This window comes from Squalius cephalus (genome assembly GCF_949319135.1).
Source record: "Squalius cephalus genome assembly, chromosome: 17".
Classification (NCBI taxonomy): Eukaryota; Metazoa; Chordata; class Actinopteri; order Cypriniformes; family Leuciscidae; genus Squalius; species Squalius cephalus.
Window position 1 is genome coordinate 1103919 of NC_137138.1, and position 26584 is coordinate 1130502.

The 26584-nt window shown below is 42.8% G+C and overlaps 1 protein-coding gene and 1 long non-coding RNA gene across 2 annotated transcripts in view; both read right to left on the minus strand.

Annotated features, from left to right (window-relative positions):
• LOC307144490 overlaps positions 1-26584 on the minus strand; it is a 299734-nt gene that overhangs the window by 157793 nt on the left and 115357 nt on the right. The window lies entirely within an intron of this gene.
• LOC307144485 (uncharacterized protein) overlaps positions 1161-26584 on the minus strand; it is a 35984-nt gene continuing 10560 nt past the window's right edge. Inside the window, exons 2-3 of the mRNA XM_079846886.1 lie at positions 3929-4097; positions 1161-3541 (exon numbers count right to left, since the gene is read on the minus strand). Of these exons, the coding sequence (XP_079703012.1) occupies positions 3369-3541; positions 3929-4091 (336 nt within the window). The 5' untranslated portion in view covers positions 4092-4097 and the 3' untranslated portion in view covers positions 1161-3368. The remainder of the gene's footprint in view (positions 3542-3928; positions 4098-26584) is intronic.

The window sequence follows — 26584 nt, forward strand, 5'->3', positions numbered from 1 at the left end:
AACATCCCTGCAAAAAACATACATTTTCTTGTCACACCGAGCAGATTACAGTCATAAACACACACACATCCATAAACACACACACATCCATAAACACACCAGGGGTCCGTTCTTCGTACGTCGCTAACTCAGTTAGCTGGATTTGATTGTTGGCGATTTGGCTTGATCTTGGATTGTTTGGTTCTTCGAAGCTCATCCTGGACTTGCTGTCATAGCAACAGGTGCGCAATCTTAAACCTGCTCGGGAGCAGGCTTATTTCATGTAAACAGGATTAGATCCCGGCTTCATAAGCGGAGCTGATACGGGAAGTCCAGCGCAGTGTGATAGTGCACTTTCTGAAATATATATTTTTCTCGTGATTCGTGAGATTGTCATTTTTTGTCGCTTTTATGTTTAAAATACAGTTTTAGTTTTTTTTTTGTGGCATTTCCAAGCCACTTAAGACCCAATGTTGTAAAGCAGTTTTTTTTTTTTTTTGGCTATCATAATTTTTTATGAAGATCATAAAATCATGACCATGCCGATTACAGTATATGTCACTCAGGCTTCACTAACGTGATTGGTACCATAGTAGACTATAGGCTACCAGACTGCCATCAAGGCCTCAATGAAGGGGATTATGTGAACAGAAAGGGGATTCACAATGTAAATGTGCAGCCCAGTTACTATTGTGATTCTTAATATTCCAGATTAGTAATATTATATCAAATAAAAAAAAGGCAGTTGACTAAAATCTTTCATATCACAAATGTGAAAGCAAAATGGCCAGGATCTGTGCATGACTTAAGCATTTTCAGAGATTCACATTTATGCACATTATTTGAAAGTGGTAAGGAAAGTTCCACAATTAAATATCAAGCTCACTGTATTTCATACACTTATGCTGATCCTAACAGAACTGCATTTCTTCATAGGTGATTATGACATGTTCCTGCCTGCAGACAGGTGTTTTATGACCCCATTCCCTGACCCAAACCAGTTACAATGCAGCTCTAGCCAGGACAAGGACACACAATGATATGAACTTTGGCTAACTAAAGGGAAGATGTCAGTGTCTGAAAAGTCTGAGGGTTGCACACCTGACAGGGCCTGTGACATTGTTGCATGTGCCATATTACACAACTTTTCATTAAATGTTTAATAAAAGACAAATATGCTTAGTTCCTTGAGTTTTATTTCAATTGTTCTTTGTAAAGAAAAGCCAGTGGTCAAGTGCTTGCAACAAGAGATATTAGACACATGCCTCATGCAACAAATAAAAAGGAAAAGTTGTCTATCCACTGCCCACCTGTAGGCCTATGTCTCCTCTGTCTGTGCAGACTCTTCTGTAGGCCTTTCTGTAGATGTGGAATCCTGCGACTTATACTGCAGCCATAAAGCATACAAGTATAAATTAAGTAAAGTTATTTATGCACTTGCAGGTAGGCTAGTTCCTCCATATGACAGTTATCTGAGAGGGTTTATTCACTGTCCAGTGCAATGGAAACAAATGGACATTACAAAGTCTTATACTTTCTTTCCTTTGGAAAGTTAGAAAATGTCCACTTACTGCACATATTTCAGCTCCACTTTCTTGGGAACAGATACAAGTGTGTATTATGTAAAAGTGCACAAAAGAAGAAAACACAATGTCATTACAATGAACTACACTGGGGAAAAATGAGATCAATAACTCATGGCAAAATATTATTACATTAACATAAGTTTATTAGTTTTCACTTTCACAAGTCAAAGTAATTCATCATTACTCAAGATTGAACAGTTGAAATGACTATACGGCCTTAATTTAATGCAGCAAAAATTATTTTACACTATAGGCTACTAAGATCTTTTCTTTTCTTTTTCTCAGCCTTTTTCTTGGTTGCTTTTATAAACAGAACACCATTTATTTAACAGTGCCTTTTATAAAAGAGACTATATAACAAAAAATTACCATTAGCCTATGTAGAATATTTTTGTAATTCACTTTTATTAGTTCCCATGTTCTAGTGTGGTGACTCTGACATTACAATGCACAAAGTAATTATGCAATTATTAAAATACAAAAATATAGGCTAATAAGTGATAAAAACATCTAACATGGCCACTTCTGACGGATTTAAATTGTCTGCTACTTTTTGCCAGCCCTCTCTCCTGGCTTTTGCAGACTTTGAGGTGTTCCCTGGCGTTTTGATTAAACATTAAAATTGCGAATAAACTTCGACTATTAGTTATTGCTCTGCTGAGGAGAAAAACTGAGCGCGCTCTTTGGCCACGCTGAGCAGCCAATAGCAGCGTTGCTGATCAATGTTTCTACTATCGATATATATCCCCTTTTAACCAGCGCATGAACGCGCAATTATCTCAGATAACACAATCCAGCTATACTAATCATATATCCGGAAAGTGTGTTCGAAGAACCGAGTTAGCCAGATCATGATTCGCACAATGATATCATCTTGGATGTGTCATTTGATCTCGGATGTAATAAGCAACGTACGAAGAACGGGCCCCAGGAAGCAACATAATCCACACATGACGACAGGAGTGACGGCGATGAGCAAATCGAGTTACTCTCTCACTTCTGTTTACTGAGATCTCTTATCATGTGCGAATTAGCCGTTAATATTACAGACGTACTGTGGTAAAATACATTACTTCATCTACCCTTGTAAAGTTAATCTTGTTAATTAAGTACATTTTGGAACCAACAAGAAGGGCATATTACAGCGATTATCAAATAATCATAATTTGATTAACGAATACAGAATACATTCACGTGATCGTGGGGAATTCCATCATTCCAGTGATCCTGATGTTGAGCTACTTTAGTTGTTTTTCTCCTAGTGTTTTAATGTATACACTATTCTTGTCACATGGCTCTGGGGAATACTTGATTCGGATTGGTCAATCACACCATCCAGCATGTTACTGTTATTCCCAGATAACAACCGCTGGAAAAGGGTAATGCTCATCAGCGCTGTACACTAGCTAAACATGATTCTGTGGGGAAGTAAATACTACAGAAAAGCAAATGTAGTTTCTTCATGAAAAAGTGAGTTCAGGCAAGATTAAAAAAAACAAAGTAAATCTTATTAGTACTCTATTCAAGCTTGTAGAAATTAAAGTGTAATTGAAACTTGCCGGCCCAGAAAGTTAGTAAAGACATCATTTAAAAAAAGTGACTACAGCGGCTCAACCTTAAGCTTATCAAGCGATATACTTAAATATATAATTTTCTTCTGTGTGTTTCTCTGAGTGAGTTCACATAGTGTAACAGCGCAGCGCTTCTGGGTTTCTGCATCACACACGACCAGCATTGGCCAATAGTGAGACTACGTTGGTGATGAAGATGGTGATGAAGATGATGATGAAGATGTTCAGGTCTTCAGCTGCTGATGGATGTCAGTGATAATGATGATGATGATGATGATGATGATGAAGATGATGATGATGATGAAGATGTGTGTTCTGGAGAACATGATGAAGGGTTTGATGATATTCTCTCCTCAGTTTTGACATCAGAATCAAACTTTACAGGCTCGTCTGGATCACAGGACACTAGAAATCACAAATATATTGAGTTTATGGGATATTTTTCTCCATCACAACAATCACAAGCTTCAATAGTCTATAGCTTTAATAGTGCAGAAAGTCTGAAGAATCAGTTTGAATAGTAAATCTACTCTCTTAATAATTTGGGGTTTAAAATGGTAAATGGACTGCATTTATACAGCGCTTTCAACAGACCCACGGCTTTACATATCGCCTCACATTCACCCATTCACTCACTCATTCATACACCGACGATTATATTAGAAATAACCCCAACAAGTAACCCAACTATGGGTTGGTGTAGGACTTTCCTAACTGTGGGTTATTTGTAAATCTAATAACAAGAATAAAATGTGATGAAGAAATAAAGTTCAGTAATAATCAAACACTCACATTCTGGCCTTATTCTCTCCATACTCTCTCGTCTCACAAGTCTCTGTCCTCTTTCCTCTGGTGATTCTCTGGTTTGTGTCTCATTTCTGTCCTCCATTTTTCTCTCAGTCTTCTTGTTTTCTGCTGATCTGTGATTTCTGCTGATTTTCTTTCTCCTCTTCATTTGAATCTGTTCAATCACACAGACAGAGTTTCATTAAAGCGATATAACATCATATCACGAGACATCAGATCAACTCCTGATCAACATCTGCATGAGCTCAGTGTTATTACAGCATCTCAGATTAACTCTACAATATTCACAATAATCAATGACGATGACAAATGACAAATATATAAATGTGAGTTTATCAGGAGTCCTGATCGGATTCAAAACTGGTTTTCATCATAATTATAATACAGTGGCTGAACTGATGTTTCAGGTTCAGATAACAGATTCACTAATGTCATTGTTTTAAAATGTTATATCTTTTAAGAGGATATTTTCAACCCAGAAACCGTAGCAAAATATTGCGCACCGGTTTGAGCCTGAACATGCCCCTGTTCAAACCTCTGACCAATGGTTAGATGGATCATGTGATCTTTTATTTTGACGGAAACTGCATCAAGCTTTTATTTTGACGGAAAACATGTTAATGTGTAACTGGTTAATGGGTTCCCACCAGGGCTTGACATTAACATCTGCCAACCCGCCAAATGCGGGTGGATTTTGCTCGTGGCGGGTAACACAGACCAGTGGGGCTGACATCAATAGGGATGAAATCATTAGAATGTATAATGGTTGGTAACTTAAGGAGTGAGGTAAAGCATCTTTTGGACCCTTACTAATTTGCCTATAATAATGGCAGGGGTACTGACGATCTTAAAGCACCTTGAAAATCCATCAGGTTATGTTCGATTACTATTTATGGATTTCAGCTCCGGATTTAATTGTATTCTTCCTCAGACAATGTTATGTAAATTACAACAGATGAAAGTGAACCCCTTTACTATTAGATGGTATGGTTCTTTTCTGACAGGAAGGAAGCAGCAGGTGCGAGTTAACTCTACTCTTTCTGATACTCTGAACATAAGTACAGGTGCCCCTCAAGGCCCTTACTTTTTATAATATACACAAATGATTGTCGAAATATCAATAGAAATAATCACATCATTAAATTTTCAGATGATACGGCCATACTTAGTCTACTCACAAAAAATTCTGACATTTCTACCTAAACACAGGAGATAGAGGAGGTAATGAAGTGGTGCAATAAGCATAACTTGCTCCTTAATGTAAATAAAACCAAAGAAATGATTTTTGACCCCAGGTCTATAGGAGATCACAGCACACTTCAAATTGAAGGTGTACTCGTTGAGCAGGTAACAACATACAAGTATTTAGGTATACAGTTGGATTGTCAGTTGCAGTGGTCCCATCAAGTGGAGTATGTTTGGTCAAAGATATGTCAGCGTCTATATTTTTTAAGATGACTTAGAGTTCATGGAGAGGACAAATATATCATGTTAATGTTTTACAAGGTAGCCATTGAATCTATTGTGCGGTATGGTTTTGTGGCTTGGTTTGGTAACCTGTCCGTTAAATTAAAATCACAGCTCCAAAAATTGATAAAAAATTTGCCAAATGCCACCTATTACTCTTCAGGAGCTTTTCGAGGAGGTGGTGAGGAAACAGGGTTTTAAAATCACAAACGACCCCATGCACGTCCTGTTTAATGAGTATGAGCTGATGCCTTTAGGCAGAAGGTACAGGTTACCAAACTGTAAGCTTAACAGGTATAAATTCTCATTTGTGCCACTTTCAATTAAATTAATGAATAATCATAGATAAGGGGTATGTATCAGCTGCAGCGATGTATGTGTGACAAATACTACTAAATCGGACTGTGATGTGATGTGGGTTTCTTCTGTTTTCTATGAATGTGAGCAATCTTATCTTATCTTATCTTATCTTATCTTATCTTATCTTATCTTATCCAACTAGCCACTTTGGCGGTTAAATAATTGTAGTCTTTTCAAAAGGCATCTGAAATAAGCCATATTGCAGTGTGACACTACAACACTACAACTCCCATGAGTATTACATGCACACAGTGTTGCACACTAGCTAGTGACCCACAACACAGAAACGAAGAGACAGCTAGCTGCCCTGCTGGAGTTACGTCGTTGGACACCGGTGCGACGTTCGTCTGTTATAGAACAACTTATTTTGAATAAACGAGCAGACACTGATTAGCTACTTGATTGCCTAAATTAAAAAAATAAATAAAATTAATATTTGTGTAGTGTTCAATGTTGTTATCAATAGAGATACGCGGATGGGGTATTATTTCATCCGCAACTGCATCACAAAACCCATCATCCACACCAACGTTTTTTGACCAGATTTCAAAGCCGCACCCGCCCGCCATCCACTGATTGTTTTGCGGTCTATGGACGATGCAATGCTCTGCTGATGTGAGCCGCAAGAAAGCCCTTGTCTGTTCTAGAAAGGATGCAGCAAAGATATTTAATGCTAATGTATGAGGCATAGGCCTACGCTGAGTTTATTCATTTATGATGTGATGCGCTCTAGTTCACAATGCAATGCAAGTGAACGCGGCGTGCCGGCGCCTCCATGTCACGGTTATTATATTGTCTGCTATATTGCTTTATTTATTAAATACATGCAATTGGTTGATGAAACATTTATTAAAATTAAGATACAATTTGTACAAAACGAAATTTGCTTTAAAGTCTTTCTACAAAGCAAAACTTAATGAAGTGGTAAAAATCATGTCTCCTATATTGCGCATCTTATGATCCTATATTTTATTACAATTGTTTTTGAGCTAAAATGTAATACACATCATATAGGCTATATACACACTGTATATGTTTCTTTTATCAAACATGTTTGGGGCCAGTCAAGGGGTAATTAAACTGCACGATCAGTTATCGGTAATGATACATTGTTTATTATTGCAAATGTTTATTGCTAATGTTTATTATTGCAAATGTTTTTCATTTGTTTAATAAATCTCATAATGATGGCACATCACTCTATCATAGTCATAGCTTTTATTTCTATCTCAAATGATTGGCGGTCAGTCAAGGCCTTGGCAAAGAATCAAATACAGTTGGAAACGACGTAGACCATTAATAACACAGACTGTTAACAATTGTTTTTAATTAGTATTTAAACATTTTCTATGATAAAAAAATGTTTAAAAAATATTTTAATGACACGGTTTTGGCGGTTATAGAGTTCTAATGACGGTGTTCAACTATTACCGTCGGTCTCACGGTTATATACTAACCATCACCCAGAACACACAAGAGAAAACCTGACGATGAAACCAAAAAAGGAAGAAGAGACAAAGAAAAACAAAAGACTTTTCAACGAAAAGTGGAAGTCAGGTTGAGAATGGCTGGCATATGATCCAGCCAACAAAATCATGTTCTACTCCGATTGTAGGGCGTACTTGTAATTATACGTACTCGTGCTTGTAGAATTTTCCATTGTGGCTCAAAGTAATTCTGAGTCTGATTCTGACATTTAAACTGACAGTGTTTCTAATGCGAAACTTTTTTTCAGTTTAGTTTTTTATCTTTTTTATTAATCTTTTACATCCATGCACCACTTTTATTATGCAATAAGAAGCTACTTTTTTCTGTCTTTTAGGGATCGACTGATATGGATTTTTTAGTGCCGATGCCGATACCGATTTTTTTTCATCAGCCTTAGCCGATGACCGATACGGGCTGTCGATTTTCTTGGGCCGATATTTGGAGCCGATACTGCTTTTGCTCACTCAATTTACATCATAAAAATGACACAATGATGATAACAAATGTTACAAGTCTCAATTTAAAAAAACAATATTTGACAAATATTAAAAACATGTGAGGTAGAACAAGTAAAAAAAAAAAAGTTCAGTGCTGAAAATACTGAAAATAAATATTTAAGCATAAATAAAATAATTACACTATTGCACACAGTAGCAACAAGCAAGCAGCATAATAAAGTGCAAACTGTACTATACTTAATTTTAAAAGTAACCAACTATTTACAACCTAGTCATTTAATGCTTAGGCCTAAATCTTAGTGCACTTAACTTAATCTCTTGTAGAGCAAATGGCTTTCCTAAGAAAATGTTTTTTCCTCCATTTTAAACAAACAAAAACGCTTTTAAACCAAATAGATTCTCAGTTTATTATGAATTAGGGACTGTTTACATATCGCGTCTAAAAACGTGTGGAAAGCACGGCCGCGCCGCATTCTCCTTTCTACAAGCGCTTGCGCTCCCGTGGCGTCTGTCGTTGCTATGCAACCATGAACTGCGCTCTCCATGATGACGAGGAAGTAAGGATTAATTTATTTCTAGCCAGGGGGGCAGGGTTTAATATTTTATTGAAGGTTCCCCGGGCGCCGCCATTGATTAGCGGACCATCACCTGCTATTAGCATTCCATTGACTCCCATTCATTTTGGCGTCACTTTGACAGCGAATACAGACTGATCTCATGAAATGGCGTATGTATGACACGCCAATTCGTATTTCCATTTTTGGCGTGCTATCAACACGCATAATCGCTTTTCAGCGTGTTTATCAACGCCGTTGACTTAACGTTACATTACTGTATATATAAATATACAGTGGGTATAGAAAAGAATCACCCCCCTTTAAAATAATCACATTTTGTTGCTTTGCAGCCTGAAATGAAAACAGACAAAAACAATTTCTGTTTTATTCAGCTGTATTTACAACTTATAACATACAAGTGAAAGATATAATACCAACTTGTCAGAAAAAAAAAAATACAAATTAAAAAACAGAATCACTGAGTTGGAAAAAGAATCACCCCCTCCTAAAAATGACTTGTAAACCCAACCAGGTGTAGTTAATCACCTTCTCAATAGCACACAAAGCCAATTGACTTTCAACTGTGATCAGCTGTGGTCATTTTGATTAGCTCAGCATGAAACAAGCTTTAAGAGTAGGGAAAGAATTGAGTACAAAGTATTTAGTGGAAAATGGAACTCCTCAAGGGAGTATAGTTAGTCCAGTTTTGTTTTCAATTATGATAAATGAAGTGTTTAGTAGAGTTGATAGATCTATAAGTGTTGCTTTATTTGCAGATGACGGTGTTATGTGGAAAAAGGGAAGAAATATAGAATATTTAGTGAGGAAGATGCAAGAGGCAACTGGGAAGGTAGAGAAATAGGGAATGGAATGGGGTTTTAGGTTTTCAGTGGCAAAGACCAAAGTAGTCTGTTTTTCTCAAAGGAAAAATCAAGAACAGATTCAACTTAAACTTTATGACAAAAATCTAGAGAGAGTGGAATGTTTTAAATATCTCGGGATATGGTTTGACAAAAAAAACTTAACTGGAAAATACATATTGAGAATGTTGTTGAAAAATGTAAAAGAATATTGAATGTAGTAAGGTGTCTGAGAGGTAGAGAGTGGGGAGCAAGTAGGACCTCGTTGAAAGTAGTATATATTGGATTAATTAGGGCAGTTATTGATTATGGATGTACAGTTTACCAGTCTGCTTCAAGAACATTATTAAAAAAGTTGGATGTTATTCAAAGTCAGGCGCTGAGACTATGTTGTGGTGCTTTTAAAACAACTCCAGTAGCAGCATTACAAGTAGAAATGAATGAAATGCCATTGGAGATTAGAAGAAATCAGATAATAGCAACGTATTGGGCAAATTTAAAAGGGCATAAGGAAAGACACCCGACTCAGAAGGTGTTACAACCTTGTCAAGAAAGGGAAAGACGACAGATTAAGAGCTTTGGTTGGATAATAAGCGATGCAGTCAATGAGATAGGGATAGGAGATATTACGGTAAGCCCAACTGTGCCATTATCTAATGTTCCACCTTGGTTATTAGGGGAGTTAGGGGTAGATTTGCATTTTTTAGAGTGGAAAAAAGAGAATAATATTGATAGGAGTCAGGTTAGTAGATACCTAGAGGAGAATTATTCTCTGTTTACTAAGATATATACAGATGCATCAAAAACAGAAGATAATAGAGTAGGAGCTGCGTTCATTATACCAGAAATGAATGTTCCCTTTCGTGGTCACTCCGAGTTACGTCGGATGACGACGATTGGGGTTTCGCTTAGAAGCCTATCACCTTCGAGTATATAAAACGAGCCAATGGCAATGAAATGCCATGGGTCTGCGGAATTTGCATAGCGTAACTCCGCCCGCCGCAGGGGGTATATAAGGAAGTACGCTGCACAAATGCAGATATGTTTTCGCTTCGGAGCCGAGAACTTCTCCACTCCACGTAAGCCGAAATTCTGAGTTATTTCTTCTCATTCCTTCGAGACGAGCGAGCTCTCCGGTGTTGGTGTGACGGCGATTTCAGCGAGTGCACACTTCCCTGCTGATCTTGTCAGTGATCTGACAGTTAGTGTGATTTCTCCCTGTTCGCTTCAACATCCGCGGAGTTTTCCTCTCACAAAAAGAGCATTGCATGTGGCACGTCTTTTTAAAGATGTCTCGCCCGTGCACTTCTGGTTGTGGTCGCGATGTATTTTCTCCTGATGGGCACAATCTCTGCTTAGCGTGTTTGGGCGTTGATCACGCTGAAGCAGCGTTTGTGGATGATTCATGTTCTCATTGCGGGAACATGACCATATCCATGCTGCGGTCGAGACTCAATGAGCTCATCAGAGCGAGAGTCCCCTCATCCACACCCCGATCTACGGTCTCCCCGAGAGGCTGTACTTCGGCTGGTGGCCAGGGTGACCTGAGGGTATCTGTGTGGGACAAACCGCCGACACGTCCACGGTCCACACACCCCTCTTCAGCATTGGTACCCGCGAGCGTGCAAACCGAAACCGCTGGTCCCTCTACGGAGGCCCCGCGCGTTTCGTTTGGCGTTCCACAGGAGGATGCAATGTCGATCACTGCATCACAAGGTGGGCATGAGTCCTCGGGAAGTGAGGATTCGGCTGTGTTGCCGCCCTCGGGCGTGCCAGCATTGCCCGAGTCTGATCCCGAGCTGACTGCCATGCTTTCCCGGGCAGCCGCGGCCATTGGGCTCGAGTGGTCCCCGCCGCCCGATCCGGTGCGCTCGCGGCTGGATGATTGGTTTTTGGGAGCGGCCGCTGACATTCGTCGCCGCCCAACCCCAATACCATTCTTCCCGGAAGTGCATGAGGAAGTCACGCGGTCCTGGAAGGCTCCCATGTCTTCCCGCGATCGTTCGTCGGCTTTCTCCGCCTTTCCTCCCCTCGATAGAGCTGATGCTTGTGGGTACACTGGGATTCCCACGGTTGAGCGTTCTGTCGCGATGCAGCTGTGTCCGGCAGGCGCTTCATCACGTGGTGATCCTAAGCACCCGTCCAAAGCCTGTGGATTCTCGTCCACTCTCGTGGCGAAGTCTTACAGTGCGGCGGGACAGGCAGCTGCCTCTTTGCATGCCATGGCTATCCTGCAGGTCTACCAGGCCCAGATGCTTCGTGACATGCACGAGGGCAGGACAGACCCCGGGCTCATTGATGAGCTGCGCGCCGCCACCGACCTCGCTCTCCGAGCGACGAAGGTGACCGCGCGCTCCCTGGGTTTGGTGATGTCCACAGCTGTGGTCCAGGAGAGACATCTCTGGCTGAACCTGGCTGATATGTGTGAGCCCGAGCGGACTCGTCTGCTTGACGCTCCCATATCCCAGGCCGGCCTTTTCGGCGGTGCGGTCGAGGATTTTGCCCAACAGTTCTCGACCGCCCAGAAGCAGACTGAGGCTATCAAGCACATTCTGCCCCGACGCTCCGCTGCTCAGCCGTCGGCACAGAATTCTCAGCCTGCTCGCCGCCGAGGGCGCCCTCCCGCGGCCGCCCCTCCCGCACGGCCCCAGCAGCAACCTTCACCCGGGCCGCGTTGTGGAGGGAGCCGCAGGCAGGCGCCACAGCCCTCTCCAGCCCCGCCGCCCGCTAAACGCCAGGCCAAGCGGCGCTCCTGAGACGGGCTGCTCAGGGTTGGCTTCAATTCTGTCCCAGGAGCTGGTAGCAGGGCCACTCCTTCCCCCGGTGGAGGGCCGGGGGAGAATCTTTTGTTCTCCACTCCCCGCTGCTCGTCCAACGACGAGCAGTACTCTGATGTGGTTGAAGACAGAATTGAATTTCCCAATCCTGAGCCGACAGAGTCCGAGGGCCGCAGTGCGCGCCACCCTCGGGTCCCGCCACTGCCGCCCTCCTCTGTCCCAGAGGTGCGGGATGACAGCACGCGCCGCCCACGGGCCACGCTCCTCTCATCCCCCTCTGTCGCCAGACCCCTGCCAGAGCACGCCCCCGTGGGACGCGCGCCCTCCCCTGGCCTCCTCTGGCAGGACGCGGTTAATGACCGTGCCCCCGCACAGGGCCGCTATGCCACCCTCGCCGGTGCCGGTCATTCCGCCTCGCTGCCCCACCGACGGTACGTCTGTGGTTCGTATGACCCCGCTGGTGCACTTTCTGGAGGCCTGGCTAGAGCTTCCCAGACTGTCCCGCTGGGTCGCGAGAACCATCAGGCTCGGCTACGCGATTCAGTTCGCGAGATCTCCTCCCCGCTTCAGGGGAGTCCGCTTCACTATGGTCGGTGGCAATGCCCCTGTCATGAGAGCGGAGGTCGCCACCCTACTGGCGAAGGGTGCGATCGAGATTGTCCCTCCAGCCGAGATGAAGTCCGGCTTCTACAGCCCTTACTTCATTGTACCCAAGAAGTCCGGTGGGTTACGGCCAATCCTCGACCTGCGCGTCTTGAACCGCTCCCTTCACAGGCTGCCGTTCAAGATGCTAACGGCCAAACACATCCTCCAGTGTGTGCGGCCGCAGGATTGGTTTGCAGCGATCGACCTGAAGGACGCCTACTTCCATGTCTCCATTTTACCTCGACACAGACCGTTTCTACGGTTTGCTTTCGAGGGGCAGGCATACCAGTACGCGGTTCTCCCTTTCGGGCTAGCCCTGTCTCCTCGCGTCTTCACGAAGGTCGTCGAGGCAGCCCTTGTTCCCCTCCGGGAACACGGGGTTCGCATCCTGAACTATCTCGACGACTGGCTAATCCTAGCTCACTCTCGAGACCAGGTTGGCGAACACAGGGACCTAGTGCTTCAGCACCTAGTTCGTCTGGGCCTTCGGGTCAACTGGGAGAAGAGCAAACTCTGCCCCGTGCAGAGAATCTCTTTTCTCGGTATGGAGATCGACTCGGTCGCCATGTGCGCGCAGCTTACGAGCGAGCGCGCGCAGTCACTGCTGACTTGTCTTCGCCAATTCGAGGGCAAGAGTGCGGTTCCACTGAAACTATTTCAGAGGCTCCTGGGGCATATGGCATCCGCAGCCGCAGTAACGCCGCTGGGATTGCTTCATATGAGACCGCTTCAGCTTTGGCTTCGCGATCGAGTCCCGAGGTGGGCATGGCAACACGGCACGCTCCGAGTCCCAGTGACTCCAGCCTGCCGTCAGACCTTCACCCCGTGGGCGAACCTCAATTTTCTACGGGCCGGAGTGCCCTTAGAACGAGTTTCCCGGCATGTTGTTGTATCAACAGATGCCTCCAACACGGGCTGGGGCGCCATGTGCAATGGTCATGCTGCCGCGGGCTCCTGGACAGGACCCCAGCGCCTTTGGCATGTCAATTGCCTCGAGTTGCTGGCTGTACGTCTCGCCCTGCACCGCTTCCATGCGCTGCTCAGGGGCCAGCACGTACTAGTCCGATCAGACAATACCGCAACAGTAGCGTACATCAACCACCAGGGTGGTCTACGCTCCCGCCGTATGTCGCAACTCGCTCGCCACCTCCTCACATGGAGTCAGAAGCATCTGAGGTCGCTTCGAGCCATTTATATCCCGGGACACCTGAACCAGGCGGCCGACGAGCTGTCTCGAGTTCGGCCTCTCGCTGGAGAATGGCGACTCCATCCCCAGACGGTCCAGCTGATTTGGGATCAGTTCGGCGACGCACAGGTAGACCTGTTTGCCTCCCACGACTCGTCCCATTGCGACCTGTTTTATTCCCTGACCGAGGGCACGCTCGGCACGGATGCACTGGCGCACAGCTGGCCGCGGGGCCTACGCAAGTATGCGTTTCCCCCAGTGAGCCTTCTTGCGCAGACCTTGCGCAAGATCAGGGAGGACGAGGAGCAGGTCATTTTGGTTGCCCCGTATTGGCCCAACCGGACCTGGTTCTCCGAACTAGTACTCCTCGCGACAGCACCTCCCTGGCCAATTCCTCTGAGGAAGGACCTCCTTTCTCAGGGACGGGGCACCTTATGGCACCCTCGTCCCGATCTTTGGAACCTCCACGTGTGGCTCCTGGACGGGACGAGGCAGGTTTGAGTACCCTACCACCTGCGGTGGTGGCTACCATCACTTCCGCTAGAGCATCGTCCACGAGACATGCCTATGCGTTGAAGTGGAACCTCTTCGTCAACTGGTGTTCTTCTAAACATCAAGAACCCACGAAATGCCCGATCAGTGTCGTGCTTTCCTTCCTGCAAGAAGGGTTGGAGCGAAGGCTGTCTCCCTCCACCCTGAAAGTGTATGTTGCCGCCATTGCCGCACATCACGAAGCAGTTGATGGTAAGTCTCTGGGAAAGCACGACCTGATCGTCAGGTTCCTGAGGGGAGCGAGGAGACTAAATCCTCCTCGTCCTCCCCTCGTACCCTCTTGGGACCTCTCAGTGGTTCTAACTGCCCTGCAGAGTGCTCCATTTGAGCCTTTACAGTCAGTGGAGCTTAAGTTCCTGTCAATGAAGACAGCGCTCCTGGTTGCATTGGCCTCCATCAAGAGGGTAGGGGACCTGCAGGCATTTTCGGTTGACGAAGCGTGCCTGGAATTCGGGCCGGCTAACTCTCACGTGATCCTGAGACCCCGGCTTGGATACGTGCCCAAGGTTCCTACCACACCCTTTCGAGACCAGGTAGTGAACCTGCAAGCGCTGCCCTTGGAGGAGGCAGACCCAGCCTTGGCACTGCTCTGTCCAGTACGCGCCCTCCGTGCTTACGTAGACAGAACGCGGTGTTTCAGGACCTCAGACCAGCTCTTTGTCTGTCATGGTGGGAAGCTGAAGGGAAAGGCTCTCTCAAAGCAAAGGTTATCTCACTGGATAGTGGATACCATTGCTTTGGCATACCAGCAGCAAGGTCGTCCGTGCCCCCTTGGTGTGAAAGCCCACTCCACACGTAGTGTGGCTTCCTCTTGGGCTCTAGCGCATGGCGCCTCGCTAACAGACATTTGTAGAGCTGCAGGCTGGGCGACACCCAACACATTCGCGAGATTCTATAATCTCCGAGTAGAGCCAGTTTCTTCTCATGTACTCGCTTCAACCAGCCGGTGCTAGATTCTGCTCAGGTGTCTTCGCTTGCTCGCCATTCCTCTCCACGGACGGGATACGTGCGATATTTCTCTCAGGTGAGTCTGATAAGCTCTGAGTTCCTCCAGCACTGGTTACGTCAACGCCTGAGTTATGCCAGTTTCCATAACACAGCTTTTGTGCTTGACTAGGTGCCTCCATGTGCATGGTTCCCCCTCTGGGCGACCCCCACATGTGTATTCCACTGTAAGTCTCCTTGTGAGCGTGTGTCTTTCCCTTGGCAAGCCACCTTGCCTCCCCTGGGGTTTAAAATTCCACCTGCGGCTGGACACCCCAGTGATTTTCCATATGCAACCCTCTGGGTCATATGTGTATTCTAAGTCCCCCCCATCAATGGCTGGGCATAATTGCATATTTCTCTCTGGAGATATGCTTCCCAGTGTACTTTGGTATCCCTGTGTTAAGTAGGACTCCTTCGTTCGTGCTAGTCTCACAACAGGGAGCTCAGACTTACGCAGGGCACTGGAAGACAGCCGAGGTGGCGTGATTAGACTGGAACCCCAATCGTCGTCATCCGACGTAACTCGGAGTGACCACGAAAGGGAACGTCTCGGTTACGGATGTAACCCTCGTTCCCTGAGTGGGAACGGAGACGTTACGTCTTCCTGCCACTTCCGCTGTACCGCTGAAAAACGCCTGGGGCCAGTCTCGGCTCCTCAGCGAAGACATATCTGCATTTGTGCAGCGTACTTCCTTATATACCCCCTGCGGCGGGCGGAGTTACGCTATGCAAATTCCGCAGACCCATGGCATTTCATTGCCATTGGTTCGTTTTATATACTCGAAGGTGATAGGCTTCTAAGCGAAACCCCAATCGTCGTCATCCGACGTAACGTCTCCGTTCCCACTCAGGGAACGAGGGTTACATCCGTAACCGAGACGTTATGTTTAATAAGAGAGTAAATGATAATTTGTCAGTGTTTACAGGAGAAATGATGGCCATTCTCTTAGCCCTTGAGTGGGTTGAAAATAGTAGGTCAAGGGAAGTGTTAATAGGGTCAGATTCAAGCAGTGTGTTAACCAGTATTAAGAACATGCAATCAGAAGCAAGACAGGATATTTTGGTGGAAATAGCCCAAGCTGTTTATAGAATTAATAGAGTAGGTATAGTAGTAAAATTCATCTGGATTCCAGCCCATATAGGAGTAGAAGGAAATGAATTGGCTGATAAATATGCCAAAAATGCTACAAAAAAAAAACAGAGATAGATATGGTAATAAGTTATAGTAAGGCAGAAGTTAAAAGTATAATCAAAGCAGAAATGAGAAAGAAGTGGCAAGATGAGTGGAATATAGAAACAAAAGCGAGAATGTACTACAGTATCCAGAAGAGGGTAGGAGGTATGAGAGAAAATAATAGGAATAAAAAGGAAGAGGACATTATTTCAAGAATGAGATTTGGGCATACTGGATTAAATAGTACGCTTAAAATAATAGGGAAACATGAGACTGGGATGTGTGAGGTCTGTAATATTAACGAAACAGTAGAACATGTAATTATTAACCCCTTGCTCATCACCCCCAATTTTGGCAAGTGCTGCATACATGAAATGCCCAAAATAAAAAGGTTACTGCTCATAAGTAATTCTGAATAGAAACATAACACACATACATTTAGAAAGCCAACCCTTGAGAGTTTATAGTTCAAGACTCAAAATTAACCAGACTGTTATTAATATTGAGATATATAAGCTCAAACATATTTTGAACTAAAATAATCTGGGATCACCAGTGATCCCTGTCAGGTAAGGGGTTAATTGTCATAGGTATAAGGAAGAAAGGATGAAAGACTGGTTTAGAAAAGAAAAAATTAGATTTGAAATGAAGGAAATATTACAAATGAATTCAGGGCATGTAGGGTATAGAGCGATATTTGTGTTTTTGAATAAAACAGGGCTTAGTAGAAGGATATGAGTTTAGTTGTCTTAGAAAGTTATATTTAATAATAATGATAATGTATGAATATTACAGTTTTTCTCGATTGCTTAAACACATTTCTTGAAACTATGCCTCGTATTCTCAAAACTATAAACACAAATCCATAACGTCTCACCCAATTCCCCAAACATCCTATTTTCAGGTCAAAATGAAGCTCTACACTCAAAACCATTCACTCTCGCTGAAAAACCAAACTTTGCCCTCAGACAGGACACACAAGCCATCAAAATCACACACACTACAACATAGTCTAAGACACTGGTGCAATAAATTCAAAACAACATTTCCAAAACTGGAAAGTTACGTTGCTTGTGGTTCCCCCATCACAAACCTTTTCACATGATGAACACAAAAGACACAACCAGTGGATACATTGGCACATTTTTATTCATACACAGAAAACACACACACACAAAAATATTTTTTTTTCCTGTTTTACTCTTTTTTTCTTTTTACTCTCTCCTCAAAATTTTTTTTTTTATATTTACTTACAGTAAATATGTGTGTGACCAACATATGACAGTAAAAGAGCACACACAAACCATATTCTAATATGGAATTCAAATTGTATTGGAAAGGTAAAGAGTGTTGGAAGTGACAGGAGGGTCTCCACTCAAGGAGACGATATGATGAACACGTCTAAGAATGTTCCACATATGGTTGAAATACCATCATTTGCCTAGAAAAGATAACATTCTGGGAGTCAAGACTATAAAGGAGAAAGGATGCCCTCCCTTCACTGTCACACTCTGGGCCCTATTTTAACGATCTGAAACGCAAGTGTCAAAGCGCAAAGCGCAAGTATCTTTGTGGGCGGGTCTTGGCGCTGTTGCTATTTTCCCGGCGGGATAAATGACTCTTGCGCCAGGCGCAAATCTAAAATGTGTTGGTCTGAAGTCGCTTCATTACTCATAGGTGTGGTTTGGGCGTAACGTGAAATAAACCAATCAGAACGTCATCTCACATTCCCTTTAAGAGCAGGCGCGCTTGTTCTAAAGCGGATTCCTATTATAACGGCGGGTTTGCCAGGCGCGCGCCAGGAGCGGTTCACAGCCGAGGAGAGCAACGCTCTCGTCAGGGACGTTGGGGATGGAGAAACACACCCAAATTAACTTCGGTTAAAAAGGCGTATGATAATTTGGGTAAATGTGTAAGCTAGATGTATGCTTTTATAATAAATTGTATATCTATCTATCTATCTATCTATCTATCTATCTATCTATCGTTATAATGTATGATTTGCAAAAATGAAAACTGCTGCTTCTGTGTAGATGAGAGAATCAAAGTGTATGCGCGTTGTGCACACACTACATTGATTATGGCCAAGCATGCGCCCTTAAAATAGCATATGAATAACATGCGCAACGCGCCACTGACTTTAAACCATTTTTTCCTGGTTAGTGGCGCAACTGTTTTCTAAACCTGCAAAATAGCATGAAGGAACGTTTGCGCTGGAACACGCCTCCTTTTTTGCGCTGAACCGCCCAGGGAGCGCAAGTTCATTCCCTAGTTTAGCGACGTGCTTCTGTGGAGGAAAAAACGCGCTTTGCGCGGGTGCAAAATAGGAATGATACATGCGTCGCTGTACAAAGTCAATTGCGCTGGGTGCAAGATAGGGCCCTCTGTGTTACTCTGTGTGACTGTACGACTGCTGGCCTTTTCTTGCAAGAAAATAAACCTCATCAAAGACTATTGGAAATGTTTGTCTCTTATTCAGTGATAGAATTTTGTTTGTCACCACACCTCCCTGAAGGCTCTCAAGGCGACGGTAAAGCGACTCAAATATGGCCTTACTCGTAGCCCAGCCTCCCTCATAATCACACCATTGACTAACACATGGGCAACTAGAGTGGCTTGAATTTCATCTGAGACTGCTTGTCTTCTAGCCCTTCCTCCTCCTCATTCTTATCCCTCCTCGATCTCTTCCTTCATGTCTTTCTGGATCCATTGTTCCAAAACGCAATAAACTGATTTGGGCCCTTTTATATATCTATTGAAGGTTCTGATTGATGTGTGTTAAATTTTGACTCTTAGTGTTTCCACCTGGGTAATTGTGTGCTAAGAGCTGAAGCTGTGCTGATTGAGTGAACAATTTTGAATGCTAGTGCTTTCTATATGACAACATGGTCTAAGCAATGAGAAATGAAGGGATTTGTGTGTAGAGTTTTGCAGTGACAGTTCAACCAATCTGACTCATGTGTCAAAACAGGGAATAGTGTTTATAGTTTAGTGAAATGGGTGTGCTTTTTGATAAATGGCATTATGGTTTTGAAATTTTAGTTCAAAAGCCTGGTTATAGTGTTTAAGCAATCGAGAAAAACTGTAATAATGTTATTAGATATTTATGAAGTTATTTATTGGTTTATTTATGTATGTATGTATTTATTTATTTATTTATTTATTTAAAGGGTAGTGACAGTGAGAAAAGGCTATTGTAATCCACACTCCATATCAGAAGGTGGCGGTAATGCACACTTAAAAGTTGTTTGCCAACCGCCATTAAAAGAAAGAAGAAGAAGAAGAAGAAGAAGAAGAAGAAGAAGAAGAAGAAACAAGCTTTTCCTGAAGCATTTCGGTCCTTGGTAGTGCAACTGAAGAAAACAATCAACTATGGGTGGCAAGGCATTGTCAAAAGATCTCCGGGATAAAGTTGTGGACAGGCACAAGTCAGGAGATGGATACAAAAACATTTCAAAGGCTTTATCAGTGCCTAGAAGCACAGTGAAGTCTATTATTAAGAAGTGGAAGGTATTTGGTACAAGACAGACCCTCCCTGGGTCAGGACGTCGCTCCAAACTGGATGAAAGAGCCAGGAGGAAACTCGTCAGAGAGGCTACTAAGAGGCCTACAGCAACTCTGAAGCAGTTGCAGGAATTCATGACAAAGAGTGGTCATTGGGTGCATGTGACAACAATATCACAAATTCTCCACAAATGTGGCTTGTATGGAAGGGTTGCAAGAAAAAAGCCACTCCTCAAGAAAGGCCACATGCAGTCACGACTGAGCTTTGCCAAAACGCACCTTGAAGATTCTAAGGCCACGTGGAAAAAGGTGTTATGGTCAGATGAGACTAAAATTGAATTATTTGGCCTCAACGCCAAACGATATGTCTGGCGAAAATCCAATACAGCTCACCATCCAAATAACAACATTCCTACAGTAAAGTATGGAGGTGGTAATATCATGTTATGGGGTTGTTTCTCTGCAGCAGGTACTGGAGCACTTGTCAGGATAGAAGGAATAATGGATGGGGCAAAATACTGTCAAATTCTTGAGGAAAATCTGCTGCTCTCTGCCAGAAAGTTGTCAATGGGAAGAAGATTTACCTTCCAACATGACAATGACCCAAAGCACACAGCAAAATTGACCACACAGTGGTTGAAGGCAAGGCAAGGCAAGGCAAGTTTATTTATATAGCACATTTCATACACAGTGGCAATTCAAAGTGCTTTACATAGAAGAAATTAAAATAATAAAAAGAAAAAAGAATAATTAAAACAGTTTAGAAAAATAAAAATACAGTACAGTACAAACAGTCGGACGAACATTGGCACAGTGCTCATTCATTAAATGCATAGTTAAGCATATGTGTTTTGAGTCTGGATTTGAAAGTGACTACAGTAGGAGCACATCTGATCTCCTCTGGAAGCTGTTCCAGCATAATAGCTAAAAGCGGACTCGCCATGCTTAGAGTGAACCCTTGGTATTTCTAGCTGATATGATCCTAGTGATCTGAGTGATCTGTTGGGTTTATATTCAGTGAGCATATCTGCAATGTATTGAGGTCCTAGGCCATTGAATGATTTATATACCAGTAATAATACTTTAAAATCAATCCTAAATGTAACTGGGAGCCAGTGTAAAGACCTGAGGACTGGTGTGATATGTTCATATGTTCTGGTTCTGCTCAGAATCCTGGCGGCAGCGTTCTGTATGAGCTGCAACTGTCTTATGGTGTTTTTGGGAAGGCCAGTGAGGAGTCCATTACAATAATCCACCCTGCTGGTGATGAAAGCATGCACAAGTTTCTCTAAGTCTTGTCTGGAAACAAAGCATCTAATTCTTGCAATATTTTTCAGATGATAGTATGCTGATTTAGTTATTGCTTTGACATGACTACTGAAACTAAGGTCTGACTCTAGTGTCACACCAAGATTCCTGACTTGATGTTTAGTTGTTTGACCCCTAGAGTGAAGGTATGCGTTCACCTTGAGAACTTCATCTTTGTTTCCAAACGCAATGACTTCAGTTTTGTCTTTGTTTAACTGAAGAAAGTTTTGACACATCCAACTGTTGACTTCATCAATGCATTGGCACAGGGAGTCAATGGGGCTGTAATCATTAGGTGATAGGGCTAAGTAGAGCTGTGTGTCGTCTGCATAGCTGTGGTAAGAGATTTGGTTCTTTCTCATTATTTGGCTCATTGGGAGCATATACAGGTTGAACAGGAGTGGTGCAAGAATTGAGCCTTGAGGGACTCCGCATGTCATGGATGTCCACTCAGACTTATGGTCACCTATACTCACATAATAACCTCTCCCATCTAAGTATAACCTGAACCATTTTAGGACTATCCCAGAAAGCCCCACCCAGTTTTCCAGCCTGTCCAGAAGTATGTTATGATCGACAGTGTCAAATGCAGCACTGAGGTCGAGTAGTACCAGCACTGATAATTTGCCTGAATCAGTATTTAAGCGAATATCGTTTATTATCTTTATGAGCGCTGTCTCTGTGCTGTGGTGCGGTCGGAAACCAGATTGAAAATTGTCAAAGTATCCATTCGAGCTTAAGAATTTGTTCAGCTGATTGAAGACAACTTTTTCAATGATCTTGCCTATGAAAGGAAGATTTGAGATCGGCCTATAGTTGCTTAATATGGTCTTATCCAGATTGCTCTTTTTCAGGAGGGGCTTGACAACTGCAGTTTTCAGGAGAAAAAGGTGAATGTCCTTGCATGGCCTAGTCAGAGCCCAGACTTAAACCCATTGAAAATTTGTGGAATGACTTGAAGACAGCAGTCCACAAACGGTCACCATCAAATTTAACTGAACTGGAGCAGTTCTGCAAAGAAGAGTGGTCAAATATTGCAACGTCTAGATGTGCAAAGTTAGTAGAGACATATCCCAACAGACTAAAGGCTGTAATTAAAGCAAAAGGTGGTTCAACAAAATACTGAAACAAGGGGTGATCCTTTTTCCAACTCAGTGATTTTTTTAATTTTAATTTTTTAATTTTTTTCTGATATGTTGGTGTTATATCTTTCACTTGGATGTTATAAGTTACACTGAGTAAATACAGCTGAATGAAGCAAAAACTGTGTCTGTCTTCATTTCAGGCTGCAAAGCAACAAAATGTGATTATTTTAAAAGGGGGGTGATTCTTTTCTATACCCACTGTATATGACCTACCCCAACCCCGTCCCTAAACCTACCCGTCACTGGGGTTAATACCATTTATGAGTCTTCCCCTACCATCCTAGGAAAAAAAATATTGCTCCCCAGATGTAGATATACATTTTGCTCCGTTTCGCTCGGACATTTAACAGCGTACACATACACGCGGAATCACTCTGACATTTAACGGCGTAGACATACACGCGGAAGATGACGGTTCGTTTCGGCGTGGACATACACGCGGATAGCTCAAAATGCGTATAGATAACACGCCACTTGATGGCGTGTATGTTTACGCAAAGTCACATCTGAGGCATTTAAAGACTCCATTTGTCCATTTTTTATTTCTAAAGAAACATGAAAATGTATAAAAGGCTCCATTACCTTGTATCTTACGTTATGGCCCCGTAGAAGCAGTTTTTGTAAAAATAGGCTAACGATTGTGTCATACCCACGCGACTCTCTGTCGCACAGTAGAGAGATTACCGTATGGACAGGAGGAGAAGCTCGCGGGCAATCGGGGGGACGTGGAGGAAAAATGGCAAAGTAATTAATCAGAATACTTAGCAAAAGTTTCTCCTGCTCCAGCTCATGGACAGCTCCTACTCACACTCTCCGTCTCTGCAAGTTTTGGAAGGGAATGATTCAGATTTCTCTCGACACAGCTACTAGAAGACAGACGGGTTGCTCACGTCACATCTACGTCGTCAAGCTCAGTTTGAGTCTGCGCAGTTGCTCAGCCATCAGGACGTGAGTGCTTCTAATTGACTTCCCTTGTCTCCGTTGAAACCTATGGTCACCGCTGTGTCCATTTCTTATACTGTCTATGTTTCTAGCCCTTTACGACTACATATATTTATGGAGATGAGAAATAAAAACCCGCCCTGTCCAGCTATGATCAGCTGTTCGGCCGAGCTTTCGATGTTGTCATGGAAAGGTCAGTTGATTTTTGTCACATGACCTGCCGCGTGCGCTTGCGGCATTCTGAAAAGTTTAGATGTTTTCATCTCACCACGGCATACGTTAGGAGCGCCTGGACAAATGAGCGTGCTGCATCGCATGCGTGTCGCAACCGCGTCGCTTCTTTTATGAGCACATGTCCGGCCGGTCACAGGTAATAGTTTTGATGTACTTTGCCTTACTGAAACCTGGCTTAAACCAAATGATTATTTCAGTATTAATGAGTCTACTCCACCAGGATACTCCTATAAGCATGAGCCCCGTCTGATTGGTCTTGGCGGTGGTGTTGCAACAATCTACAGAGATATTCTTAATGTTACTCAGAAAACAGGTCACAGGTTTAATTCGTTTGAAGTACTTGTGCTAAATGTTACGCTCTTAGATGTAAGAAATAAATCGCTATTAACTCTAGCATTGGCTACTGTATATAGACCTCCAGGGCCCTATGCTGATTTCCTAAAAGAGTTTGCAGACTTTCTCTCAGATCTATTGGTCAATGTCGATAAAGCATTAATTGTTGGCGATTTTAACATACACGTAGATAACACAAATGATGCGTTAGGGGCTGCGTTTATAGATCTATTAAACTCCTTTGGGGTCAAGCAAAACGTAACTGGTCCCACTCATCGTCTTAATCATACACTAGATTTAATTATATCACATGGAACCAATCCAACCGATATAGATATTATACCACAAAGTGATGAAGTCACTGACCATTACATGGTCACTTACATACTACGTACTGCTGAAATTTGTCACGTTGCGCCACGTTATCAACCAGGCAGAATAATCCTTCCAACAACTATAGATAGATTCTCAAATTGCTTATCTGATCTGTCTCAGCTGCTGCCTGAACCCAAACAAACAGATGAACTAGAGGAAGTGACTAGCACTATGAGCACCATTCTCTCTAGTACATTAAACATTGTTGCACCAATTAGATTAAAAAAGGTTAGAGAGAAAACTAAAGCACCATGGTACAACAGTGCTACGCATGTTATCAAGAGAGAAACTCATAATTTAGAGCGTAAATGGAAACAAACTAATTTAGAGGTCTTTAGAATCGCTTGGAAAGACAGTATGTCACATTATAAAAAGGCCCTAAAAGCGGCCAGGGCTGAGCATCTCCGCAAACTGATAGAAAATAACCAAAATAATCCAAGGTTTTTATTTAACACCGTCGCTAGACTAACAAATAAACAGATGTCTCCTGAACAAAATATTCCGTTACAGTGTAGTAGTAATGATTTTATGAATTTCTTCACTGAGAAAATAGAAAGCATCAGAAACACAATTGTAAATGTACAATCTTTAATGGTGTTTTATGATTCAGCCTCAATTATCGCCCCTCAAGAAAAATTACAGCGCTTTACAACTATAGAACAAAAAGAATTAAATAAACTTATCATTGCATCTAAACCGTTATGTTTATTAGATCCAATACCCACTAAACTACTGAAAGAAGTGTTATCTGTAGTGGAAGAGCCTCTCCTCAATATTATTAAAGGTCCTGTATTATGTCCCTTTTCACAAGATGTAAAATAAGTCTCTGATGTCCCCAGAGTGTGTATGTGAAGTTTCAGCTCAAAATACCCAACAGATCATTTTTACAGCATGTTTAAATTGACATTTTTTGGGGCTCAGAAAAACGAGCTGTTTTAGTTTGTGCCCTTTAAATGCAAATGAGCTGCTGCTGCCGGCACAGGGGGCGGAGCTTCATGAGCTTGCGCTCAGTCTCTCAGGACAATCTCATCTCACGGAATGATGATAATATCAGAAACTCTCAGTAACGTGTTCATTTCGAGTCGGACAATAATGCCTACAGAGTCAGAGTGCTGTATAGAGATGAAACAGGTATAGTTTAGTAGTTTAATTACGGTTATTATAACGTATTTGTCATCTGCTTGTATGTATCCATTATTTATTAATAGCCTACAAGTCTGCTGTCTGACTGATGATCAAACATATACTGATGAGTTTAATAAAGTTTATTGTACATCACACAAAAGATGAAGCGTCAGTTTTACTTCAGAAAATCACTGTAAGAGCTGAGTAAACACAGTAAGTTATAAGAAGTGCGCAAGTACATACACGAATTTTGGGGAAGTTGAGGGAGCATTCCTGTGGGCGGAGGTTAGTCAAAAAACGGTTCTAGTGACGTCATTAAAGAAGGAAGTAGAGGGGTGTAGTCCAAACGAGCCGTTCGCTGGAGGCGACTTCTGTTAAATAAAATATCTCGCTTGGCATTGAACTTTGAGCTTTATAATTTTACAGATATTATTTATGCTCTAACAGCAACATTACACACTAACTTAAGTTTGAAACATGGGATCACGAAGAACGGGACCTTTAAGTCGTCTTTATCTTTAGGTCATGTTCCAAGAACATTTAAGTTGGCAGTTATAAAACCTCTTATTAAGAAACCACAATTAGATCATAATAACCTAGAAAATTACAGACCCATTTCAAATCTTCCATTTATGTCTAAAATTCTAGAAAAAGTTGTTTTTATCAGACCGCTGATAAAGCGGTTGTCTTGAAGAGGCTTCCAGCACTCTGCTAGTGTGGGAGGGGCAGTGCATGGACTGCACGTGAACTGCTGCGTCTCCAGCAACACAGAGCTGCGCTGCACGCGGACGCCTGTCTGTAAATAATGCCGGGAAAAAACTATCGGCGAACTCAGCAGCCGCATATCGGCCGATGTCGATACACGTAAAACCCGCAAATATCGGCCCGATTAATCGATTTATGTCTTTATCTTAATACATGGTTTTATTTTTAAAAAAGGAGCTTTACACACAACCTTATCAGAGCTAATGATAATGACCTGTAGGCTATGTTATACATTTATGTAGTCTTGATTTGGGTGTGTACAGTGGTTTTACATTTAAAAGGGTTATAAATCTAGTTCAAGTAAATTTTAGCACACCATAGTCAACTTTTATCAGGTAATTTCACAACAACAAAAATGTGGCTAGTAAAAATGCTGTGTGGCTAGTAACTTTGGAAAAC